Here is a 27,438-nt window from a genome sequence, read left to right on the forward strand (position 1 = left end):
TATATGTGTTACTGTTCCACTGTGATGAAGACCATTCCAGCATTCTAACCCTGTTGACAGTCATTACATAGTTCCTCTGGAGTGTAGCATATATTTGCAATGGTGATTTGGCTTAATTTAAAGTCCTTTATGTTATTTTGGTTGTTCCCTGTAGATTCACTGATCTGTAACACAGACAGACACTTCACAGTTACAGTCAGAGGCCTAGTAGTATGAAACAGTCTTACTAGCTCCTTGTTGTTACTTCTCATTCAAGACTTCAAACATAACTGTTATTGAAAGCAAAGCATACACTACAACAGACTGCTGGTTTCTGTTCTCCATTACTACATGTCAATCATTGCCACTGACAGCTGATGAAATGTTAACTCATTTGAGCCTACAGACTGTAATTTCTAGATTGTTTTGTACATAGTGTGTATTATTTTGTCACAAGCATGTGTCTTGGATCCCTGAATTAACACCTTTGATCCCCTTAAAACCTCAGTGTCAAACTGTATTTTCTGTTTATCTATGTTGTAAAGTTTATTTGTATTCTGAAATGTTGAAAGGTGAAGAGCACAGAAAATTAGGCTGACAGCTCGTGTAGATTGTGCTGGCACCGCCAGTGAAATCGAAAGTCCAACTGAAACCACAAATGTCATCACTTTTTGCTGCAAAAGAATTTGTGTCAAAGTGACTCTCAAGGTAACTTTTAATATTTTTCATTATTGAGATATCAAATCCTGAGTAAAATATCTGCCTCTGCTAAAAACTCAACTATGTTCACCAGACAGCTAGTGAAAAAGTTCTTTAAACCATGACCTTCTTAAATGGACAAACTTTCACATGTTTAATTTGCTAAGCTTTATTGACAGAGAGATAAAGTATATACAACAGATGGACACAGACATGGCAGGCATGACAACATACATATACAGGAAAGGTATGTGCAGTGCATGTGAGTGTTTGTGTGAAGCGCAGTGGTGTAATGTAACTAAGTACATTTAGTCAAGTACTCTACCTAAGTACAATTTTGAGGTAATTGTACTTTACTTGAGTATTTTCATTTTCTAATACTTTATACTTCCACTCTACTATGTTTCAGAGGGAAATATTGTACTTACTTTTCAGATAATATTTTATACATAAAACATATGATCAATTTGTTATATGCATTGTTATAGCTATAAATATATATATATATATATATATATATATATATATATATATATATATATATATATATATATATATATATATATATATATATACACACAGTCAGTCTGGTTTCTTCCAGACGATTGAATTTGGACAGATTAATAGTGAAACCGGACACCTCTCCTCTTCCTCTACTGGCTGCGTCAAGCTCGCACAGCTGGGTCAGACCGGAAACAACGCAATTTTTAGAAAGACTGGACTACATCTATATATATGAATCAAATGAAATAGGAGCACAGTTTTAGGTGCAGACTCAAATATCTGACCGTTTCTCTAACTCTTGTCTACAATCTGCACATTTTAAACTTCACTAGCAGTAAGGGTTTTCAAGCAAGAATGATCATTATTCTGTAAACGGGGAAATGCAGCTTAAATAGATATTGTTCACCTGTTAATGCTAGCTTCTGTTAAATACGTTTATTAGCGCGGGTGAGACAACAATCATTTTTAGCTAGCCTTTAGCTACCACCATCCAGCGAACAAGAAGGGTTTTATTTTGAAAGCTGCGACGGGAAGTCCCGCAGTTACATTTGAGAACTGCCGACTTGTTCATGTGCGTGAAATTCCTAAAGTTGAACCTTATTGTTCGAATACTTGGACCAGGAGTAAGTGGATTTCTGGCATGATTATCACCAAAAAGATAAAGCCACCAAAACACAACTGAATTGGGAGTGCGGACTGATACGAATGGGACTTGAAGGGCTCTTGTGGACATATTTAGACTTTGGAGTAGTGGACAGAGAGAGTGAAACTCCTGATGAAGGAAGGGAAGGAGGAAGATAACTAGGAGGAGCTGGGGAAAGAGCTGAGCTATGTGGCAAAACTCTCAACTACTTCTCTAACAACGAGAGCAGTACAGTCGTGTTTGTTTTCGGGAGAAAGTGGTGAGTTACATTTTAACCACTAAGTATAGTTTGATGTGATCCATTGTTTATGGTTTGATATTTCCGCCAAAAACCTTTGTTTGAAAGTTTATGAAACACGCCACTTTTTTTTAGCAGGGCCGTATCCAGGTTTTATCCCCACCCCCATCAGCTCTACTCGATACCTTACTCTTTTTCTTCTTCTTTTTTTTAAAAAAATTAAACCTTATTTTTCATAGAACAAAATAAACTTACATTCTCAAATGTTTAAAGAAAAAAAGTCTAAGACTGGCAACATTTGGAATTAAATCAGGAACTCTCTGATCAAATTATTAATTAACATGATCCAATACCTAAATCATCACAAATCTTACCAGACCCACTATATGTACCCGTAATTTTCAACACTGTGCTTTGGACGCATTTAGATCAGTTCCAAAAATCTTGTGAGGTTCATTTTGTGAACGTTTCTTTTCCCCAACATTAAGGTCTAAATGCTGTTTCAAAGCTAGATTCTTTTTTTTTCTTAAAAAAGTAAAACGTTTAGCATTGCATTTAGTATTGTAATGGTGATACATTAGAGCCATAAACTGGAGCTATTTCAAAGCCATGCTCTCATTGGCAGAAATAAAATGTGGGAAAAAGAAAACTTTTTTTTAGGTTTTTGTTGAAGCTGAAATTGAAATAGACGAAGATTAGTCAATATTGTGTCCAAATATGTTCAGTAAAAACACTAAATACTACAATCAGCCTAAAAAATACTTACAAGCATAGGTTTTGAATGATAGAATGTAACCCCACCGTAGTTTTCTAAAACCCCATCACAATGTATTTATAATTGCAGTCTTGTTGTTATTGATAAGAATGTATTAGTGATTCACACATAACCTGTTTCCTGCTGCTTCCACCCCTGCAGAATGAGTGAGTGCACTTAAAGATGGAGGGAGAGAAGGAGAGGCAGAGGCAGCAGCGGGAGGAGAAGGAGAGCAATGAGGCGGAGGATGAGACGAGGAGTGATGAGGAAGCTGACAATGAAGAGGAGGAAGATGAAGATTCTGAAGGTGCGGCACTGGTCTGGCAGGAAGGCTACGGAGAGGATAATCTGGGCCTTCCCATCATGCATTGGGAGGCGCTGAGCCTACGCATCGCTGAACTGGAAAAGCAGGAAGAGGAGAAGAAGGAGAAGAGGGCAAAGGTCAGATATTTAATGCCTGGGCTGGGAAAGGGTCAGTTTGAATATCTCAGTAAAGGTGAAGGAAAATGAAAAAGGAGATGAGGATTGTCGGATTCATACAGATGACAGTGACATGATCCACTGAGTAATAAAGCCCCTCTCAGACATTGTGATTTCAGACATTTGTGTCACAAGACACCTTGTGACACAAATGTTATGGCAATTTTACATCGGATACATGTCTGAAGAAGCACTTTTTTATAAACAGCACTTTGATGAGGTCAGCCGACAGCACAAGTCGGAACTGAACGCTGTCAGATAGTAAGGCTGCAGTCATTGCAGTCAACAATGCAGTCAACAGACATGTAAATCTTGTGTCACGTCTGAAGAGCCCTGTAATAAATGTATACCTTAATTATTATCTCGTCTACACAAAGAAAATAAAATCGGTTAAATAAACCAATGCTGCGAATGAGCCACTATGTTGTTTAGGAGATTCTTCTCATGTCTGATCAGTCTGTAAAAATATGCAGTGGTAAAAGAAATATTCATATCCTTTGCTCAAGTAAAAGTATCAATACAACAATGTAAAAATACTCCATTACAAGTAGAGGTCCTGCATGAAAAATCCTACTGAAGTAAAAGTACATAAGTATTATGAGCTTGATGTAGTTAAAGTATTGCAGTAAAAGTAGTGGTTTGGTCCCTCTGACTGATATATTATTATATATGACATCATTAGATTATTAATAGTGAAGCATCAGTGTTAGAGCAGCATGTTACTGTTGTAGCTGCTGGAGGTGGAGCTAGTTTCCACTACTTTATATACAGTTAGCTAGTTTAGTCCAGTGGTTCTCAAACTAGGGGTTGGACCCCTCCAAACGGTCACCAGATGAATCTGAGGGGTCATGAGATGATTAATGGGAGAGGAAAGAAGAAAAAGTTCTGATACACAAATCTGTTTTCAGTTTTTGGACTTTTTCTCTAATCTTTGATTTTTGGTGAAATATTGGATCATTTGAACATTTATTGAAATGAAAGCATGTGAGAAGTTTAGAGGGAAAAAACTCTATTTGATGGAGCTGTTAACAACTCATAGACATCTGAAATGTGAAGCCGACTACACACTGCTTTATGTAAGACACCAAAAACCAAAACCACTGGTTTCATCTTTAACAATTTGTTGTATTTTAAAAGCTTGTTATATTATCCATTGAGTCAAATCTTCATCTGAAAAGTAACTAAAGCTGTCAAATAAATGTAGTGGAGTAGAAAGTACAATATTTCCATCTGAAATGTAGTGGAGTGGAAGTATAAAGTAGCATCACATGGAAATACTCAAGTAAAGTACAAGTACCTCAAAAACTTAGCTACTTTCCACCACTGAAAATATGTTTTCCATTTGCAGTGTGGAGCAAACAGGTTAAAAAAATTATATACTCATACTCCAATAATGATCAAAGCAGCACTCCCCTCTAAATGTTCAATTTGGAGAGCTCACTTACTGTCTTGTGTGCTGTCTGTCTCATGCTGGTAAGGAAAGGATGAGAACTTGTAATTCAGCCCTGCACTTTCACTGTTGGTGAATTTTACTGAAAAACTGAATTTGCAGCAGCTTTTGGAAACTGCAGTGTAATTTGCAACACTGTTAAATCAAATTCCATAAATTCCAGTAAGTGAGTAAAGAAAATCTCTGCAGTGTACAGTATGGGATATGATGTTTGCAAGTTTACATGAAACCAAATATTAATATAAGCTTTTTGGAAACATATATTGGTTTAACAGTTGCATTTGTCACCATGAAGTATTTCCTGAATTATGTCATTAATTTAGGTTGAAGAGTCAGCGTCAACAGTATCAGGAAATTAATATGTGATTTAACCTAACAAAGTAATAGAGACGTTTCAGTCCTTTGTAATTATGAGCAAACCTACTTATCATGACCAGGTTATCAGTTACAGTGTGACTCAATCAAACCACTGAGATATCTATAGATGAGTGACAAAGCAGTCTAGGTCAAGAGCCGGGGTCTGCTTGAGGTTTCTACCCGTTAAAGGGGAGTTTTTCCTTACCGCTGTCGCCAAGTGCTTGCTCATGGGGGAATTGTTGGGTCTCTGTAAATTAAAGAGTACGGTCTTGACCTGCTCTATGTGAAAAGTGCCTTGAGATGACTTCTGTTGTGATATGGCGCTATATATATAAAAATTGATTGATTGATTGATTGAAAGGACAGTAAAACCCAATATTCAGTGACCTAAGTAAAGTTTTGTTCCACCATGAGCCTCCAGAGCAGCTTCAGTGCTCCATATCAAAGATTCTCTAAACGTGTGGAACACACACTTTACTGGAGGGAGTATTCTTCCAAAACATCTCATGTGGTCTACTGATGATGGTGGTGGAGAGAGTGCTCCATAAATCTCCCATAGGTGTTCACTTGGGTTGAGATCTGGTGACTGTGAGGACCATATGAGTTAAATCATTTTCATCCTCATCACACCATTCACTGAGTCTGATTTCCCACTGGGTTTTTGCTTGATTTTGTCACCTGTCTGTATTGAAACATGGTGAAATTGGTAACAGTTTCATAGTATGCACATAATAGTAGGTTCAGTGAATGGGATGGTGAAATGTTGTGTATTGCCTGGTGTGGTCTTCAGAGTGGAGTTTCTCTGGAACGAGGCAGAGCTCCAGTGGGCTGGACGGAAGAGAGAGGGAGGAGAGCGGAGAGCTGGGAGGACGGAGACGACGCCTGCAACAGCCACGTGCTGGCACTTACCTCCCGGTACGTACATGCACGCACACACACACACACACTTATTATGAGACTGCTAGTCTCTCATGAGACTGCTATTACTCATGTGCTTGATGTCATTCAGATTTGGTGTGTTTCATCCCTCAGCCTAACACGCCCAAACTTGATTTTGGAGGTTTCATCAGTGTAATGGAGGAAGAATACCAAGAAAAAAAACAAAATCTAAGTTTGACACAACAAACAAACACCCTTTTCAAGCTGAGGTTTACATTCAAGTCTATAATATGAAAGTGCTGGACGGAATGAAAACAATGTGAAGACTTAACCATCAGTAAAGTAGTGCAGCTCAGACCAGGAATTTTACTTTGAAAGCAGACATAATATTTCCAGAATACATAGCAAATTAGTCCTACACATCATAGTCAAGTATTAGGCAACTTATATGCCTGTATATCTGCAGACTGGATATATATTAGTGCAATACTTTGTGCAACCGGGTCTTTCACCAGATTATGTTGATGAAAAGATGAATCACATTGTTACGTGAATGGCAAGTGAGCAGAGGTGGGCTATTACACAGTTCAGTGCTTGTTGTGTTCTAGGGGAGGGGTTATGCTAGAAAAAAACACGTCTGAAGGCAAAAGTGTGTATAGTTGTTCCAGAAGGCCACACTCAAAGGCGGAGTGAAAAGCCTGCCATCATAGCCTTAGTCTTAAATGGCTCTAAATTGGCCATCAGTGGACATGTCCCACATTGTGATCCGGGGCCACCACTGACAAATAGGTTGGAGTTGTTATCAGTCTACAGAAACAAATCAGACTGTGGTTGTACCGGGCAGCTTCCAGGTGTGACTGATCGTAAAAGTGCCAGTATACGTCATCAGAACTGCATGTCGGATTGGTTGAACAGCTTCTCCTCACACCTTTCTAATGTCAGAATTGGGGGTCTGTGTCCAACAATAGGCCTTTCTCAATCTGCGCTCTTGTCTGTTCTTGTGGGCTTGTGAAACGTCATCAGTCACAACCCAAGAACTGTTGCAATTCAAAGTCCACACCTCACTAAGTCCAGTCCAAATGACAGGAAGTGTTTTTGCGCAGCCTGTTTCATTGAGAATACATCGGGAGCTGACTTTTGTGGACTTGGGACAGCCAAGTATCCCATATTGCATTTTGCACCAACTTGCAGCAGTGGCGGAGATTTTAAACTCAGCTATAAGGCGAGAAAGTAACCATTTAGATTCCTAAGGTGTAGTCAGTTTAACCAATTAGTCTGTCTGAATGTAAAGTTAAGCTTCATGTTTTATTGGACACAACAACAGTGCTGCCTCTGGGGCTTTATATGTACAGATATCGCCACATTTCAATACATATTTATGAATGTAAATATATTAGAATGAATAGATCAGTCTATATTAAACTTAAATTTCATTTTATTAATCTACAGTTTGGATTTTTATCATAATTCACTGCATCTCTCTGTCAATGAGGTTATTTTTTTTCTTGAGAAAAAATCTAAGAATGATCGTGCTGGGTCCTCCTGTCCTCAGGAGTTTGTACTTGCCAAGTTCAAACTCCAAAGTATGCAAGTATGCAACTTTGCATACTTTGTATTTAGCAAGGCTTAATATCTGTAACTTACCGAAACTGACAATTCAACATTCACACCCACTTCACGCCGTGATTGGTTGGTTGTACAGAGGTGAGAAAGTAAGAAAGCTTTGAAAGTGTCTCTCTAGCTCCCTTACTATTTTTGTAAGTTTTTGTGTTTACAGCCGAGTGCAACACTATTAATGTCTTCCAGGAGAATCTGTCTGAAATGTGCATTGTTATTCCCATTTTTAAACAATTCTCGTGTCTCCCCCCTCTCTATGACGACAGGCCTTTTCCCCCCACCTACAAGTGTAGCCTTTCTGAACAACTCTAAACCCTTTTCCTTCTGATGTGGTTGTTGTTGTTATTTTCTAGAATAACCTGACTCTGATTGATACTGGACTTTCTAGGATCTGGGAAAGTTTCACAAATATATATATAAATCCCTCATGTATTGAAATTTCTTAATACAAAGAGTAATAATTTACCTTGTTTTCAGTTGGAGTTGTCCCATCAACATTTTCACGTTATATGGCAGTCTGAGGAAAATGCCTTTTGGGACTTTTTGTTACAGCACTGGCGTTGGCCACTGGCACAAACTGGTAGTAAGGCTCTCATAACATAACTGTCATTCCCACATGTGTGTGAACCAGTATGTTTCTTTCCTCATAATTAGTAGAGTACATGCAACAATTGAACTTCCTATAGCTTTAATTCTACACTTTTCCCCCCTGTGAGCTAAGTTTTGATAGTTGTGACCAGTGTTTCCCCTATAATTGAACAGACCTGGCAGGCCACCAGGCCAATGAGATCCCCCGCCAGGCCAAAATTTTTTTTTTTTAATGCCAAAAATAACACCAAATATCCATTCATTCGAAAATCAATAACATTTGTGAGCCTCTGTGCAGCACTGATCCGAAACGTGAGTCAACCTCTATGTTGTTGCCCGGGAAACTCTTGGTAGGGGCAGTGCCTAATGTGTGTGCATAGTGAGTGAGTGGTTGAATGATAGAACGAGCAGTAGAAAAGTGACGGGGTGAATGAGAGCAGAGCAAAGGAAAAGGTTAGCAGTAACTGGTCAGTCTGGCAGTAAATGTACAGTACAGGCTGCAGTTTGTCAGTTAAATGATGCAGCTTTCAAGACCAAGAAAAGTCATGCCTGTTGTTTCCCCAACTGCTGGAAAAGTGAAGGGGGTTAGCTCCAAAGTTAGCAACAATGGATTAGCCTAACCTGACCTCCCCCCAACCTCCCCCGGAGTCAACCTAGGGGAAACACCGGTGACTGAATGCATGTGATGTCCCAATGCAAACATGTTTAGTTGTATTTTCAAGCCACACATCATTCAATCAGATGTCCCTAAATGGTCACCAGCTGGTATAAATCCAGTCTGTGAAGACTGTGAGGTTTGTGTTGATCCATTCTAACACTGAGTGTATCCTCCAGCCTGCAGACACAGATGAATCTTCAGCTCTGCTTCATCAACAACAGTGAAAGTGAGGAAGAGGAGGAGAAGGAGGGAGACATCAGCAAGAAGGAAAGCAACAACACACGGGTAACCACAATACATTACATTAGTTTACACTAGTTTCATTAACTAGTTTATAGCTAAAACTGAATGATTCCTGTGGTGTAACTGTGTCAATGCAGAGGAGTATAAAAAGAAAAGACATTTTTCTTATTATCAATAAATCTCATGTTTGGATCCAAACCAACAATGAATTGATCTACTTTCATGTATTCATGTGTGTGTATCCAAAGCCTGATATATCTTTTTCCTTTGTGCCGTAGACCTCCATTGTTGTCCAAAAACTATTAAAAACGTGTCAATGAGTCACACAGGTGCACAAGGTGACATGTTCCTTCATCCATGAAAATAGTGGATACCGCAGTTTGTTTAGAAATGGCTACATAGAGTAAAAAAACAGCGATAAGATAGTTACCCTCAGGAGTGAGGTTCCTTGTACAGCAGATACCACTGAGCAGAAACATGGTTCTGTTTACAGAGCTTGTTGTGCTACATATCACAACCTATTGACTTTTTATTGAAGTTCTTTGAGAAATGTATGGTGTAGTACCGAGTCATTGTCATACAATACATTTTTAAAACATGACTCAATATTATGAAATGTTATTTCATCCTACATCTTTTCACAATAACAGTCTACTTTAGTGCATTTTCATTTAATCCCAGTTTTTATGTCATTTAAAATGTAATTTTTCCAAATTCTGTTCTATTTCATGTTTTTTTCCCAATGACCAATTTTTTAATGCCACATAGCCACTCATTTAGACTGAATCACTAAAAAGGTTCTGTTGTTTTTATCTTGATTGACAAAGATTTTGTGATGGAAAATCTTTATGGAACAAAAGTCTCATTGGGGAAAATGAAAAGTGAAATAATAAACTTTGGAAAAAGGACATTTCAAGTCAGAAAACCTGGAATTAAATAAAAATGAGCTGCCATAAACTTTTATTTTGAAAAGAAGCAGGACATTTAAAAAATGAGCTGATACACTATTTCCCTTCGTTTTTCTCAGCATTGGTTCATATCAGCATTATTCATAATATCATAGTTATGCATTTAATTGTAAACACTGCAGGGCCTCCATACTCACCCCCCTCATCTTATTTTCCATCCCTGCTGGTAAAGAGAGGAACTCTTCAGGTTCATAAGAATCCTCAGCCTCCTGCCAAGCCAGAGAAGCCAAAATCCAGAGGCTTCAGGAACACTCTGAGAAACCTGCGAGACAGACTGAGAACTGACCATAAACCACTGGTGAGAAAAATGTCCTCTAGTTATGCCTTCTCCCAAATACTGTATATCACCTTGTTAAGCTGCGAATGCAGATTTGATAATCCTCTTCTCTCTCCCTCTCCTCTCCTCTCTTCTCCCTTTCCTCTCCTCACCTCTCAAGACTCCAGCTCGTAGTGATCCTGTAGTCCAGAGGAAACATTTGGAGCGCAGTGATTTACAAAGCTTCAGTGTCAAGGAGCTAAATGCTCTTTGCACGTCCCTCAGCCAAACCATACAAGGTACTCACACACAGAATAACTACACTGCTACTAGTTTAGGCTTGAATTCCAGTATCCACTTCCATTTTTCCAGTTCCTGTTTGACAAAATCCCAAAATGCTAATATATCTCTTATCAAAACTTTTGATTCTGGGTAGCATCATTTTTTATTTTTTAACCAGTGAATACCATCACTTTCGCTGGTTGAAATGACAAATGTAGCCAGCGGCAGGTTATATTTTGTTAGGAAGACAAACATGACCCTGTAACTTCGCTTACAAGTGGACGGTGTATCTTTGCAGTTCAGCAAGACCAACAGAGAACTGTCTTTTCTGGTGAAATAATCAGCTGATTGCATCTCATCTACTTCAGAAGCCAGTTTCCCACAACTTTTATACATATCATATCAATGATTTAAACTGATAGATTTAATAGTTGTGAATCAGGACGTCCAGTACTTGAATCAAGCATCTCATTAACAGTGTGAAACAGCAAGTAGGCTTCACCTGTTATTACAATACAGAGCCATATTTGATTATATTATTTCTCTTGCTGTGAGTTACAGGTTATCAACATTACTCAGGCTGCTGCTCAAAACTGTTACTGCTTTACATAATAAAGACCTGTTATGAGTAATAGTCATTTATCAATCCACCTGAGCCCTAAATACTCTCAATAATGTAATCAAAAGTAAGTGTTTAAAATATCAACCACAACATTAAAACCACTGACAGGTGAAGTAAATAACATTGACTATCTTGTTTCAATGGCACCTGTTAAGGGTTGGGATATATTAGGCACCAAGTGAACAGTCAGTTCTTGAAGTTGATGTGTTGGGAGTGGGAAAAATGGGCCAGCATAAGGGTCTAAGCAACTTTGACAAGGGTCAAATTGTGATGGCTAGATGACTGGGTCAGAGCATCTCCTAAAAGGCAGGTCTTGTGGGGTGCTCCCAATATGCAGTGGTCAGTATCTACCAAAAGTGGTCCAGGAAAGGAAAACTGGTGAACTGGCAACAGGGTCATGGGCGCCCAAGGTTCATTGATGTAGGCAGCGAAAGCTGTCCATTCTGATCCCACAGAAGAGCTACTGTAGCACAATTTGCTGAAAAAGTTCATGCTGGCTGTGATAGACAGGTTAGGTCAAAACACACTGCATCACAGCTTGTTGTGTATGGGGCTGTGTAGCTGCAGACCAGAGTGCCCATGCTGACCCCTGTCTACCGCCAAAAGCGCCTACAATGGGCAGGTGAGCATCAGAACTGGACTATAGAGCAATTGAAGAAGGTGGCCTGGTCTGATGAATCACGTTTTCTTTTACATCATGTGGACGGCCGGGTGCGTGTGCATCGTTTACTGGGGGAAAAGATGGCACCAGGATGGAAGAAGGGAAGAAGGCAAGCTGGCAGAGGCAGTGTGATGATCTGGGCAATGTTAAGCTTGGAAACCTTGGGTCCTGGCATTCATGTGGATGTTACTTTGACATATACCACCTATCTAAACATTGTTGCAGACCAAGAACACCCCATTATCATCATCATCATCATCATCATCATCATCATCATCATCATCATCATCAACTACTTGTGTGTACTTGTATAGCATTTTCAAGACATAGTTACAAAGTGCTTCCCAACAGAAAAATAAATGGAAACTAATATTGTGTCTGCGTATTATGTGTCCAAGTGATAACATGTAAATGGAACACTAAAAGTCCTATTTCAGAAATAAGAGTGAAACCAGTCTAATACAGTGCCAGAGATGTCAACCCATTTTTAGAGATGCTCAATTAAAATTGAATGATCTATGGTATCAAAGGCTGGGGTGGGATCTAAAAGGATTAAAATAGATGAGTGGCCAAAGTCAGCTGCTTAAAAGAAGATCATCAAGCACTTTGAGTAGTGCAGTCTCTGTGCTATGACCCACTCTAAAGCCTGACTGAAATTTCTCAAAGAGGCCATTTCCAGTCAAAAGTGAAATTACTTGTTCTGCAACTATTTTTTCTAGAATCTTGGCCAGGAATGGAAATTTGAAGATGGGACAAAAGTTGTTCAGGATAGTGGGATCTAGTGAGGGTTTTTTGAGAACCGGGTGGACTATTGCAGACTTAAAATGATTGTGGACAGTGCCAGATATGAAAGAGAACAGGATGCAGGCTTCATATTGGTAATGGTCTTCGCTAAATGATCAATTGAGACGGTGAAATAAATTTAGAGAGCAAGACAAATGACTAGGAGGTTTGGGTGTTACAAGAGACAGTGGGGTAATTTGATTTCTTATTGTGATGACTTTGTTGGAAAAGAAAAATAGAAACTCCTCACATATCTCTGTGGAGGGCTCAATCACATTAGGGAGGGCATCTGTAGTGTGGCTAATAATATCAAAGAGCAACCTAATTTTATGCTGGTTTTTCTCAATGATCTCAGTGAAATAGTTTGCTCGAGCATTTTTAATTGCTGAATCGTGTGTTTTCATTAATGTTTGTAGACTGTCAAGGTGGACAGTTAATTGTGTGGCATTCCATTTCTGTTCTGCTTTATGACAGATTCTATTCAATGAATGAATTTCCTCATTTATTCAGGGCTTAGAAGTATTTTGGGCTTTCTTGTTTTAAAAAGTGCAACTCTGTCTAGAATGGCTGAACAGGTACTGTTAAAACCATTTAAAATATAATTGGTGTCCATTGAAGAGCAAATCTGGAATCAGAGGAGGCAAAGTCTTGGCAGAACATTGTGTCAGAAGTGGAATTAAAAATGTGTGAGCTTGTCTGACCTTCATGTCAGTTTGAGATAATAGGCAGGATAGTGTTAAATAAAATACAATTATGATCAGTAACCCCAATATCCAAGCAGAGTGAAAATAATTCCAGTTTGGCTTGACTCCTTCTCCTGTGTACCATGGTGACCTCTTGAGAACACCTTGTGTCATCCTATCAGACTCCTAACACAGATACATATGGAATCTATCATGTCAAATTCCCTGACTGCATGGTACCAAATGGAAAAATATTTATGTTACACTCGTAGGTTTCATGATTTGACCCATATATGGAACAATAACTTTCTCTTGACAGGCTCCATGCCTTTCACCTTCCCCCAATGAGCTATACAGAGTATATATGTTCTTAGTGATATTATCAACAAGGTCTCTGTTCTTTCCAAGATCTCAAGGATTCTTATTCTTTACCAGGCTCCTCGTGGTTGTTCTATTTTAAATTTCATACTGCCCTCAAAACGTATGGAGTACCTTGGGACTCTCCCACAGTTTACCATCCCCTTTGGGAAAAGTTTTTCATTTAACATTTGTATCCTCAATCTATAATAGATTATCAAAACACAACATTAACCCCCTTACCTGTTACATCAGTCTGGGATAGAGACCTTGATGAGCTTGGATTTGAATCAGATTGGCCTAAGATATGGAATAATGTTTTTTCTCCTCTTCCAAGAACCTTGCTCATCAGCTGGTGCATTTTAAGCTTGTACATAGAGTTTTCCTTATACTGGAGCACAGATTTAGACTGAAACTTACTGATATTGATCTATGTGACAGGTGTTCCCATTCTGAACAAGGAACCTTTATGCATACGTATTTTTTGGGATTGTGTAACTATAAAATCTCTCTGGGTACATGTTATTGAAACATTAGTAAATTTACTTGATAAACATCTTCAATTTTGCCCAGCCTTCTGGCTTTTTGATCATATGTTATTTCCGTAATAGCACATGCTTTCCTCACAAACAATACTTTTTTTATTTATTTGTTTGCCTGTTTTGTTTGTATATTTCTTTTTATGGGTTTATTTAATTTGATTCATTTTATTCAATTTTTATTCAATTTTACACTTTATCTCACAGGTTTACATTCTGCTATGTACTTAAAACTTGTTAAAACTTTAAAACAAATAAATAATTATTCAAATAAAACCACAAAAAATTCAAGTATATAAATCAAGATCTATTGTGTGGCCTTTGATATGGGTAGGACCAGTAGGAGCAAGAAGCAGATTAAAGGATTCTACCAAATTTGAAAACTCATTAGCTAAAAAATTCTCAGGGCAGCAAGCATGCATATTAAAGTCGCCAGGAATCAGAATATTGTCAAATTTAGGGATAACAATTGATGATAGTTCTGAGAATTCTGTGATATAAACCAGTTGCAGATTTGGATGGTCTATAAATCAGAATGCAGAAGGTCCGTGGATTGCCTGAAAAAATAAAACAGAGGGCTTCAAAGTCAGAGAAAGACCCAAAGATAATGTTGCAACATTTAAGACTATTGTTGTAAAAAAACAACTAGACCACCCCCTCAGCCAGTTAATCTGGGCTGGTTCAGGTAGAATCACCAGGGGGGCAAGTTTCAACTAGGGGAACTATAGTATTTTAGGTCAGCAAGGATTCGATGATCAGAAATAAAATCAAGATCATTACTGACAATAAAATTGTAACATAAAAAATAATTTGTTAGAAAGGTATCTGACATTAAGAAGACCAAGCTTAGTAGTGAAGAGGGTGGGCTGAACAGCATCCAGAATTGGTTTATACTCAGTTGAAATTAGGTTACTATTGACATTTGAGTGATATTCATTCCTAAAATTTAACTTAGCCCTGGGCAGTTTGGATTGGTTGTTGATAAGCACAGGAATAATAGGGACTATCTTGGATAGGGGCCTGCAGAGAGATATGTCAATCAGTCAAAAGATTTCCTCACATTCAACACAAATTGCTTCACCCTATGTCTGGATAGATGAATGCCATCCCATTTAAGTAAATGTTCTTTGTTCCAAAATGAATCAAAGTGGTCAATAAAATCACATTAGTAGCTGTATAGAAAGTCTGTAACCAGGAATGAAGACTGAAAAGCCGCTAAAACGTTCAGAGCTTTTCCTCAAGGAAGGAATTGAACCTGACAGAATACAGGTCTTTCCAGGGCTCTCAATAGTGCTTGATATGGACTGGAACTCGTAGTGGAATTTTGCTGAATTTTCCTCATGACGTCATTAGTTTTCAGATGCACAATCAGTGTGAATAGAGGGATGCAAATCAATAATAGCAGGGGCTTGTTCAGTCATATCAGCAACCTTAAAACTACAGAAACCGGTAAGCTGTTAACGCCCATTAGCAACGCTAGCATGCCACCAGTTGTGTGGATGAGTAGAATGGTACCTCTGCATTGACTGCAAAGACATGGGCTGAGGAGCAGCAGGGCTGGGCGCAGTAGAGGGGTCAGATATCCACGGACACTTGGATACAGGGGAGAGGTGGGGAGAGTGGCAGGAGGATTTGGAGACACGCTTCCTGATTTGGGGTGTACTCATATGGTCAGCGGGGAGCGGAGAAGATGGAGCTGAGATATCCTCCAGGTTGTCCTCTAGGTCGGCTGGGGGTTCAAAAGGGTTTGACAGTGGGAGGATGTTGTCATCCGCCACAGGGTCATATAGCGGGAACAATATTTTATTCCCTCATGCCATCAGGATATTTCCTGATGCAGCTGCAGTTCAGCTTTTTGAACCCTTTAGCCTCTTACTCATTGAGTACAACGCTGTCACCTGCTGGTGTTGCTACTAGTGGAAACAATATATGACTTCACGTGAATGCCCTCTGACTTTTTTTTTTTTTTTGTGCCTCTGTCCTTTTCAGACCTAAGCTCAGATTTGGTGGGTCGCCTCCAGGTCCGGGACCAGCTGAGGACAGAGCAGGATGCAATGCTGCTGGAGGTCCAAGATCTGACATCGCTGTGAACCTGCTGACCACGTCTAGCTCAGCATCAGTTATGTCACACAAACATTTGTCACAGTCTGTGAACATTGTTGTCAATGAGACGGTATCACAGTGGCTTCCACAAACATCTCAGTTAGGCTGCTGCTGTTGGTCTGACCAGCCAGTTACTGTGAGGAGTGTCATTCCCTGAAAGGACCTGGACATTTCAGTTGCACAGTATTTTTTAATGTTGTTGTCTGTGTTGTATGTTTATAAGGGAAATTTTGTTTTTAGCCAGCTTTTAAACACACACATGGCAGCACTGTAAGAAAGCCACATGTCATTGAGTGCTTTGTCCAGCAGGTGGTGATGGTGCTGGAGCCATACGGTACAGTTAACAACTGCACACAAGATGCAGGCCATGGACAGCTGTCTTAAAGGAACGCACTGATGTTCTGGGAAACATTCAGCTTTGCCTTCTGACTCAGAGTCAGTTTCATCCCACACTGTTTCCAAAGCAGAGGTAGACTGGGTCATGTTAAACCCAGTTTAGCACAAAGACTGGAAGCAGATGGAAAATCCTGTGTTGCAAACACTTGCTGCTTAAGAAGGCACAATTTGAGTTTGGAAGACACAATTGAATTGTTGCATGTTCCTGTTTTTCTTTGTGTGATTTTAAGTTCCTGGACCAATCAAGCCATTGATCTGTTCTGCAAGCATAGAGATGACACTGATGATGGTTTGATGGTAAACAAGCATCTTTTCCCAAATACCAGAATGTTCATTTAAAGGATTCATCCAGTGTTGATGACAGTTAGCTTCACTTTCCAGATTGGCCTCGCTCTTAAGAAATTGCAAAGGGTGTATAAAGACCATCGAAGTTCAGATAGTTAAAAGAAGCCTATACCTTTTCAGGTGGAAAAAACAGTACTCAAGTATATAGTAAAAATACCAAATATTATTAGTTAAACACATGAAAATGCAGCTAGGACATATTTAGTATAAAGCATGCAGAATTTAGTGGCATCTAGTGGGACAAAATTGGCAGAAATCTAATACAGTATTCATAAGTATGTTTATTAGTGTATAGTCACCGGAAAATAAGAATGTTTTTTTTTTTTATCACCTTAGAATGAGCCCTTTATATCTACATAGGGAGCAGGTCCTCTTCCACCATTTTACAGTCATCCAGAGTGGACAAATCAAACACTGGCTCTAGAGAGGGCCTCTCACATTTTTTGTGAGTTTCGCAGCCACTGTAGGTTCTCCTACACACTTGGAAGGGGAGAGGGGGAGGGGTATTCAGTTGGTTGCAATTTGCAGCCTCACCACTAGATGCCTCTAAATCCTACTCAGTGCACCTTTAAATGTAAAAAAAAGATTCTTTCTTTTATTCAACACTGGACTGAATGCTTAAATACATGCTGTAGTGTTTAGCATCTTTTCCAAAGGCTTGAAACTGCAATATAAAAGGGACTCCTATTAAGAAGCTGCTACTTCTGCCAACTGAGCAATCTGTCATTGTTTTCTACTTTGTCTAAGTGTAGTTCTGGTGTCTGATGTCAGAAAATATTTCATTGTTGTATTCATGCATGTGGTTGTGATCTGAACATGCTCTTCTCACAACATACAGCACATCTTTTTGTTTTCTTCACCAAAGTGCTATTTGCATATGAAAGGGAAGGTATTTTTTCATTTTTTTGTTTCATCCTTTTTTGTGACAGTCATGGGACAGTTTTTGATATTTTTCACCTTCCAAACACCAAAACTACAAAACCACATGAAAAGCTGCAAAAAAAACTGCAGAACCCTATGATAATGCGTTTACCTGCAAAGTTGTTTACCATAAATTCTAAAATAGTTGGAAAGTATTTTTTTAAACTTATTTCAATAAGATGTTTCACTGTTTTCTGATCTGGTCCTACAGTATTTTCATTGCCTGTTAATGCAAACTCAACACTTTCTCTATGTTTACCTGTCATCTTAATAAATTCAACATAATGTCCATTGCCACAGCACTGCTTCCATCAGTACAACAATAGAGTCATGTCATCTGCTTCTCTCCGTTTTTATTGTAAACACAAATATTTTTCAAGCAATCAACAAAACGTCAAAGTAGAAATTACAGGAAATATCAAATGAATGAAAAAAAAAAACTCAGAGCGAGTGGTGAGTCGGACATGACTCTGTTGTTGGATTGATGGAATTAATGCTGTGGAAATGTACACTGGAGCTGAAATGTTGAGTCGACTAATTGATCAGTTGATCAACAGAAGAATCATACTTTGATAACAAAAATGCCAAACATTCTCTATTTCCTGCTTCTTGATTGTGGGGATTTGCTGGGGTTTTTTTGTTTTTGTTTTTGTTTTGTTTTTTCATATTATGTGATGGTAGACTGAATGTCTTTAGGTTTTGGACTGTTGTTGGACAGAATACCCACCCTGCTTCCACCCAACCCCACTCAGTGTTTTTTTACCTGATGTTAATTAACAAAGTGGCCTTTATGTTTTCCAGTTTTCCAGTTATTTCAATGCCAGTTTTTATTTGAAAATTTACTCACATTCAGCATTGTACCAATACTGTGGACCAAGAGTTGGGAATTTCAAGGTTTCCAAAAGGGCTTAGACATGACACACCCTTAACATGGTTGGCCACAAATGGACCAATGGTGCCCAATCTCCAACAGTCAGCTTGGTGTGTCAGGGACCAAGGAGATGTAAAGGAACAGAACACTCACCATTAGTAGTTTGGACACTGAAGTCAGTTAACCTTATTTCTGTCTCATACTTCTCATAGTCAGTGTTGAAATTTTAATACATAACAATAACCACAGTCTGTCCTTACTTTAAAAATAAACCTACATGACCAGCACTCAGCTAATAATGCAAGTTATGGTCATGGTTTGATCATGAGTTTCCACTCTAAGAAGAGGACCCTGTTCCTTGTTTACATATATTTACAAACTAATGTAAAAACATTTTTAACAGCAAACAATATTAATATCTTAGATTTTGTGGTCTAGTATATATAATATAATATTGTGTATTTCAAAAAAAAACTGTCAATCAATTTGGGAGTGATTGCAGGTTCCAGTCCTGTGTTTTGAATTTTGGTGGTGGTGACCCTTTTGTTTACAATGTAATTACGGAATGTGCCTTTAAAAAGAACAAGTATTAGTTCAATCAGTGATGTCACTGCTTACAATGTGTGTGAACAATGGCAGGTTGATGTGCTGTGTATTGGTCCGTGAATTAATAAATTGTCACCTGCCTATAACTCAGTCACACTGTTCACTCTTTGTATGCGAGTGAGTGAGTGAGTGAGTGAGTGAGTGAATTTCTGTTAACATGGGACCTTGGTGTTGAAAAACAAAGAAATAATTCTGCTTCTCAGTTTAGGCCCACACATTGCCCATTTGAGAATGGCAATGATGTCATTCTGTCCAACACTTGGATCCAAACCAAGATATACTCACAGCCATTGGTCAGATAGCCATGAAATGAAGTTTGGATATTTATGGCTACCATAGGATGAGTCCTATGGTAGCTGTGAAAATAACAAGCCATAAACTGGTTTACATCATATTTAGAATGTTGACAGTGTGAGCTCAGTTAAACGCCACTCTAACTGGCCAGTTAAGCAACCCCTTGACTCTGTGTGGTCAGTCATACATTTGGCTTGCCACAGTCAACTCATACACAGCACACTACAAAAGAACAAGCTATTTTAGCACAACAGCTAGCTGGCTAGTTTACAGATGGTACTTTTCCTTGTTACATGATGAAATTAGCATTCAAAAATGTGTTACAACCACTCATAACACTTCTCAATAGCATTTCAATAAGTCATACCACAACCGCATTCATACAGAGGACATGTTGATATTGATACACAATATTTATGTGCAGTGCTGAGCTAAGCAGCCTATCTCAGGCATATCAGTTCAAGTTTCACAGTTACCATGCTGATTTTAACTACTGAGAGAGGGCACCTATGAGCCCATAACTACAATTGCTATATGAATTTATGGAACTATGGTTTGATGGGATTATGAGTTAATACAGTTATGGCAAGTGGAATCACATACAATATAAATTCTGTTACAACAGTAGTGTGTTAAAATTACCTTTGTGAAATCACCCCCTCAAAATTGCGAAATGGGTGTACCACAAGGTTAAATACTGGGCCTCTTCTCTTCAGCTTACATATAAATGATCTTCCTGAAAGCTATAAAGATGTTGCCTGTCAAATGTATGCAGATAACTCAGTCATTTATGTATCAGCAGAAAATTATTCGCCAGGCTGGATTTTAACCTTCACAGTTCCACAACTGCTCACATTTTAGGTGATCTAATCTCCAGTATGTCAGACTGATCAACAAACCTTCTGAAGGCAGCTTCCAAGGAAACATTTTTCACCATATTTATTCACCCTTCACACCACTGATCATAGGCATAGCCAGGCGTTATGTCATCTTCAGAAATGTCCTGATGATTCTGCCCATTGTGAGCCTCACATGTAGTGGTGAGGATCAGACTTTCAGAGGTGAGGTTGACAGCTTTTTTCAGCCAGTGAACTGATAATTACCTGAACATTAATACTAGGAAGGAGGAGGGTTTAATTATTGACATTCAAAAAAAGGAAAGAGGGAGCATCACCAATTCTCATCAAAAATCAGCAGGTTGAAACTGTTTCCTCATATACGTCTGTGTTCACACTGATATGAAATAAACTGGTTTGGAAAATGTTCATTCTTTTTTTAAATTATTTTTTCCCTCATGGAATATAAGTCCTTAAATGTTTTCTATCATGGTTTACATATACACGGATACAAATAATACATGCAATACGCTTTTATCAGCCTGGCCATTTTAGTGATCTTGCTACTATTACCTACCTTGCTCCTCATTCCTCCAGTCCCTTTTGCCTCTTTGCCTTACACTTGCCCCTTCCCAATCCTCACATTCCACTCCCTTACCTTATTTCAATATGTTCCCAGATACCTCTGTCCACAGCATTTTTATAACCTCTGCATTGCAATGGTACATCTCCACTCCATGTCCAATACCAAAGACCCCTCTCCATAGCTGAATCTCGTGATGACCCCAAAACCCCACTACCAACACCAAGGACTGTTCATCACATCACACCAGTGTCTCACAGTCCTGTTGTATGACTGTCGTCTGTTATGTTTATTCTTTTTTTTCTTTTTTTTCTATTGGCAGCCAGAGGATTTACAAAGGACAATTACAAATACTGTACTTCCCACCTGTTTTGTATATTATATATCACAACAAAATCAAGTGCTTAAAGGAAGGAAACAAACAAGCAAGCAAAAAAAAGAAAACATCTAGGTTCAAATCAATTTTCATTAGATTCATCATCAAGACAGCTGTCTCTATTATCCAAGGGAATCTTTTCCCTTACTCTTCCTTTACAGTCTCAAAGTTACACTTTGACCAATTGGATCACCAAGGAAGAGAAAATACATAAATACATAAAAACAATGGAAATATGAAAAATTACACTTTTACTTGTTACTTGTTATATTGTTCACTAGTTTCACCCGACTTTTTTTTTTTTTTTTTACCTTAAAAGTGTATATTAAGGGGGGCAAAGCAACATTAGAAATCATAAAATTTCCAAATGAAAATTTATCAGGTTCCTTCCCCATTGGCCATATTTCGCAGGCATCAATTACTGATATCAAACAGAATACCTTATATCACCCCCTTTCTCTAAAAAGATAACTGATATTTACAAAGACTGAGCCATTCCACCGAACATGAATACTGCCTATATAACAGAAATCCCTAGATAAAGACCACACATGTTCTACAATGTTCTAACTACCATCTAATCATTAATCAGCACTGACATTAAATCATAAGCAAAGCTTTATCACTCAGATTGGAATCTTTCATCTCATCTCTGATAGACAGACCAAACTGGTTTTTATCAAAGGAGGAATTCCTCAGAAAATACAAGATGACTATTTGAACTGATTCAGTACCATGAAAACTGTAACTCCCCCAACAAGCCACCCTTCACCATAGCATCTCTTAATGCTGAAAAGGTGTTTGTTTGGGTAGACTGGACCCTCCTTTTCACTCCTCTGAGCCACTTTGCATTTAGAGAATATTTCACCAACTGGAGAAAAACATTATACAACTCACCTACAGCATCTGTAATTACCAACAATCATAAATCTAAACTATTTCAGCAACAAAGTTGTACTCAACATTATCTCCACTACTGTCTGCATCTATCAGGCAGTGTGACCACATTTCAGGAATCCAGACCAAATCATACTACTATACAATAAGCCCATGTAACAACTACATTTTACTACGCATCACAAAACCATCATCCTCTCTTTTGTCAGTCCATAATCTAATTACTAATTACAGCACAGTGTCAGGCTACTCCGTCAACTGGTAAAAATCTGACCTACAACTGAATGTAACTTGAAGGACAGCATTTTACCTCTTAAATATGCAACCACACTCATCAATAAATAATAATAATAAAATAATCCACATCTTTCTGAATTTGGATGATCTGTTATACTCCATGCAATAAAGGACAACCTAGAAAGATGGGATAAACTACCTTTATCACTGATTGGCTGAATATCAAGAGTTAAAATGAACATCCTGCCAAAAATCAACTATCCTATAGCCGTGACAAGGTGCTCCTCAGTGACAAGGTGCCAGGTATGGATGAAATTCACCCTGAGATGCTGAAGGCTCTGGACATTGTTGGGCTGTCATGGCTGGCACACCTCTTCAGTGTCGTATAGAGATTGGGGACAGTGCCTGTAGACTGGCAGACCGGGGTGGTGGTTCCCATTTTGAAAAAACCCAGAAAAAAAACAGAGGGTGTGCTCCAACTATAGGGGGATCACACTACTCAGGCTCCCAGGGAAAGCTTATGCCAGGGTGCTGGAGAGGAGGCTCTGGCCAATTGAAAAACCTCGGATTCAGGAGGAACATGCAGATTCCGTCGTGGCCGTAAAACAATGGACCAGCTCTTCACCTTTGCAGGGATACTTGACGGGCCATGACAGTTTGCACATCCAGTCTACATGTGCTTTGTAGACTTGGAGAAGGCTTACAAATTCTGAGGTGTCCTTCAGGGCATCTTGTGGGCGGTGCTGTTGGAGTATTGGGTACCAGGGCCATTGCTGCAAGCCATTTGGTCCTTATATAACCACAGTGAGAGCTGTGTCCGCATTCTTGGCAGTAAGTCAGACTCATTCTCAGTGGGTGTTGGGTTCTGCCAGGGTTGTCCCGTGTCACTGATTCTGTTTGTGATTTTCATGGACAGGATCTCAAGGCGCAGCCAGGGGAGGAGAGTGTCTGGTTTGGGGACCTCAGGAATGCTCTCTCTGCTTTTTGCAGATGATGTGATTCTGTTTGCTTCAACACACCATGACCTCCATCACACACTGGGACAGTTTGCAGCAGAATATGAAGTGGTCAAGATGATGGCCATGGTGCTCTACTGGAAAAAGGTGGACTTCTCCCTCAAAGTTGGGAGCTCAGTTCAGTTCAGTTCAGTTAAATTCAATTCAATTCAATTCAAAGGAGCCAGTTGGGGTGGTTTGGGCATCTGGTTAGGATACCTTCTGCTACAGTCCCTTAAACCTCAAAAACATTATCCCAAATATTCCTAGGATCCCTTGACACCTCAGTTGCTCTCCCGGCTGGGAAACGGACTAATGACATACACAATGCACATCATGATTATAATTGGCAACAAATATGCAAAAAATATCTTCTCAATGTCATGTAATGCCAAAACCTAGTTAACACAGTATAAAGTCCTGAATAACTTTACAGCATGGGTTTTACCCAAAGTAACACCTGTTCACACTGTCCCACCAGTAGATAATTATTTCAGTGACTTCTGGCTTTGCCCAGCTGTCCAAAACTTCTGGTCAGGGGTCACACTATCTGGGATTCTCCACCTGAATATTCCCTTGTGTCCCACCATCACATTGCTTGGAGACCTCTCTGCATTACAAATTCCCAAACACGTCAAGCTTTCTAATCTCACTAACTATAGCCAAGGAGACAATATTATAAAACTGGAAAGACAGAACAAAATTATGTACAAACCACTAAAAACCTAATTAGGGATCACTCACATTTGGAGAAACTTGCATCATCATTTAAATCATTTAAATACAATATACACTCTTTTGAAGAAACCTGGTCCCCATTCCTATAGTACCTCTGGATCTGATTCCTCTTTTATTTCTTTTATCTTCTACCCCACCACCCCACATATACCACATCCAGACAGTAAACTTTTATTTTAAAATTTAACAGCCATCCTGCTGGTTATCACAATGTGTAGAGTTGTTGTGTTTGGTCATGACCAGTCCTTTCTCGATATGTTCCAATATGTACCTATTGTTTTTGTAAAGATTGTTGTTAGGGTCCTGGCACTGAAAGTGCCAGGAACCTATTGTTTTTGTAGAGATTATTAGGGCTCAAGCACCAAGTGGTGCAAAGGCCCTATTGTATTTTGAAGAATTCTCATTAGGGCCAGAGCACCGAGTAGTGTGAAGACCCTGTATTTGAAGAAATTATTATAAGGGCCTGAGTACTGAGTGGTGCAAAGGCCTTATTGTATTTGAAGGTACTCTTATTAGGGCCCAAGCACCAGATGGTGTGAAGGCCCTATTGTATTTGAAGAATTATTACTATTATTGGTATTAGGGCTCAAGCAATATTACATAGGTGAAAAAAGGCAGTCCTTGAAATTTGTTTTATGTGGGAGTTGAAGGACATATCCTGATCAAAGATAATTCCTACATTCCTTATGGTGGTGCTGAAGGCCAGGGTAATGCCATCCAGACTAGCTATATCAAGATAATGTATTCCTAAGGTTTTTAGGGCCAAGCAGAAGGTCCTAAAGGCATGCTTGGAGTTTAGTTAACTGATTTCATCTGGCTTCACTGATAAATTTAATTGGGTATCATCTGCATAATAATGAATGTTTCTGAATAATATTACCTAAAGGAAGTATATGTAAGGTGAATAGTATTGGTCCAAGCACAGAACCTTGTGGAACTCCATGTCTAACGTTTGCATGCATGGAGGATCCATTATTAACATGCACAAACTGATATGGATCTGATAAATAGGACTTAAAGCAGCTTAATGCAGTTCCTTTAATGCCAATTAAATGTTCCAGTCTCTGTAATACGATGTGATAGTCAATGGTGTCAAATGCAGCACTAAGATCTTACAAGACAAGTACAGAGAAAAGTCCTCTGTTCAATGCAATTAGCAGATCATCTGTAACTTTCACCAGTGCTGTCTCTGTGCTATGGTGCGCTCTAAACTCTGACTGAATGGTGAAAAATTCTCAAATAAACTATTGTTATGTAGAAAGTCACACAACTGATTGGTGACTGCTTTCTCAAGGATCTTGGAGAGGGGGAGGTTAGATATATATCTAAGGCTATCATTATCAACGTCCACATGAATATTAAAGACTATACATATATTATACTACCTACTATAATTACTTTATCTGTACTAAGGACTACGTGTGATAAAAACTCTGAGAACTCAGATAAAAATTCAGAGTACGAGCCAGGAGGATGGTATATTATAACAAATAGAATTGTCCATAAAGTTTTCCAGGATGGGTGTAAAAGACTAACAGCAAGGCTTTCAAATGTGTCATAATTAAGTTTAGGTCTAGGGTTGATTATTAGACTTAAATTCAAAATGGCTGCAACTCCATTTCCTCGGCCAGTGTCTCAATTATTATTAGGGCCCAAGCATGAAAGTGAGAGGAACTTATTGGTTTTTTTTAAAAGATTATTATTATTCCCCTATGCAATATCATTTTTGAGGGATTTGCAAATTGGAAAGTTCTGTAGTGAATGGGCTGAGGCATGGCCGGTGGGTTCTATAGCGCCCCCAAACACAGGGCCATATTGGGATAAAGTTGCTTTGATGTTCATGAAATTTGGTGGGATCATTGCTCTCACCATTCTGGACATTATACATTTTTTTGAAAAAGGTCAGCCATTTTGTATTTCGTGCATCACTTTTGAGGTTTTTAGGATGCACAAAAACTCACAGAATTTTTCACCCAAGTTCAAATTAGAATATATTTTGATTTGATGATTTGGTCTCAATTGGGCATGGGCGTGGAGTGTCAGTGCTATAGTCCTCCCTAATTAATTTTAGCATTTTTTAGGTGCTAGGGTTGCTTGAAAACTCACAAAACTTTGCACATGCATCAGAAGTGGCAAAACTTGATATCTGATGGGTCCTTGGCTTGGATGTGGCAGATGTAACATCTTCAGACCTAAAAAAATAGCCTCTTGGAGCCATACCCTAACTCCAACAGGAAGTCAGCCATTTTGAATTTACTGTGCAATTTTTTTTGCAAAGTGAGGCCATTTACAGATGTATTTTAACGAACACCTCCTACAGAATTAACCCAAGTGACTTCAAATTTGGTAGGTGACATCTTAAGACTTTTGTGATGCTAAATTGCAAAGCATTTGAGTTTTAGTGGAACGCCCTTGATGTGGCGTGCAGGTCAATTTTGCCCAAAACATGAGAGAGGAAGTTGTTGTAACTCGACTTTACATTGTCCAATCTGCCCCAAATTTCTCATGCTTGATAAGAGTCCAGGCCTGAACACATGTACATGTCAATATTAAGTCATAGTTATAGTGCCACTTACTGACAACAGGAAGTCAGCCTTGTGTGACAAACATCATCTGATTTACATAAAATTTACATGGTGTGGTCTACACATGATATACAGTAACATGACATATAATTAGTGGATGTGCTATGTCCAATATTCATGAAAATGCATGTGCAAGCCAGGCAACCCCCGCTAAATGTATTGCTGCATTAATGACCCACATGTGTAGCACCACCTACTTAGCATTATATGTATTGCCACTGTTAAATAAACTTAAATAAAATGTGTCATTGTTGAATGTTAACTCCTCAGGTTGTTAAAGCTTGCAAATTTCCAGAAACAACACTGAGGACATGACCTGTGTATAAGTGCTGTTAGTGCACAGGGAATGAATGTAGTAAATAAATTGCCACACAAGTATATAAATGTATTTGTGGGACCAATTCATCCATCTGTG

General features: G+C 38.8%; 1 protein-coding gene across 2 annotated transcripts; it reads left to right on the forward strand.

The window, feature by feature from the left end:
- The first annotated feature begins 1,555 nt into the window (after positions 1–1,555).
- si:dkey-6n21.12 (schwannomin-interacting protein 1) lies at positions 1,556–19,573 on the forward strand. 2 transcript variants are annotated; one of them, XM_067579466.1, is made up of 7 exons: positions 1,556–2,084; positions 2,980–3,258; positions 5,895–6,019; positions 9,023–9,131; positions 10,230–10,355; positions 10,495–10,612; positions 11,959–14,395. In XM_067579466.1, exons 2-7 carry the CDS (start codon positions 3,001–3,003, stop codon positions 12,246–12,248), a joined length of 1,026 nt encoding a protein of 341 aa, XP_067435567.1. In that variant the 5' UTR covers positions 1,556–2,084; positions 2,980–3,000; the 3' UTR covers positions 12,249–14,395. The 2 variants fall into 2 exon arrangements, with proteins under 2 accessions (XP_067435567.1, XP_067435568.1); XM_067579467.1 differs by lacking the exon at positions 11,959–14,395 and adding an exon at positions 16,230–19,573 and having other exon boundaries at positions 1,588–2,084.
- The last annotated feature ends 7,865 nt before the right edge of the window (positions 19,574–27,438 follow it).

Source organism: Thunnus thynnus, chromosome 22 (genome assembly GCF_963924715.1).
Source record: "Thunnus thynnus chromosome 22, fThuThy2.1, whole genome shotgun sequence".
NCBI lineage: Eukaryota > Metazoa > Chordata > Actinopteri > Scombriformes > Scombridae > Thunnus > Thunnus thynnus.

Excerpts from the sequence above, each read along its gene's own strand:
- si:dkey-6n21.12 (XM_067579466.1), top strand. The coding sequence starts at position 3,001 with ATGGAGGGAGAGAAGGAGAGGCAGAGGCAGCAGCGGGAGGAGAAGGAG. Across the intron at positions 6,020-9,022 it reads GTGCTGGCACTTACCTCCCG|CCTGCAGACACAGATGAATC; the intron begins GTACGTACATGC and ends TGTATCCTCCAG. Across the intron at positions 9,132-10,229 it reads AGGAAAGCAACAACACACGG|AGAGGAACTCTTCAGGTTCA; the intron begins GTAACCACAATA and ends CTGCTGGTAAAG.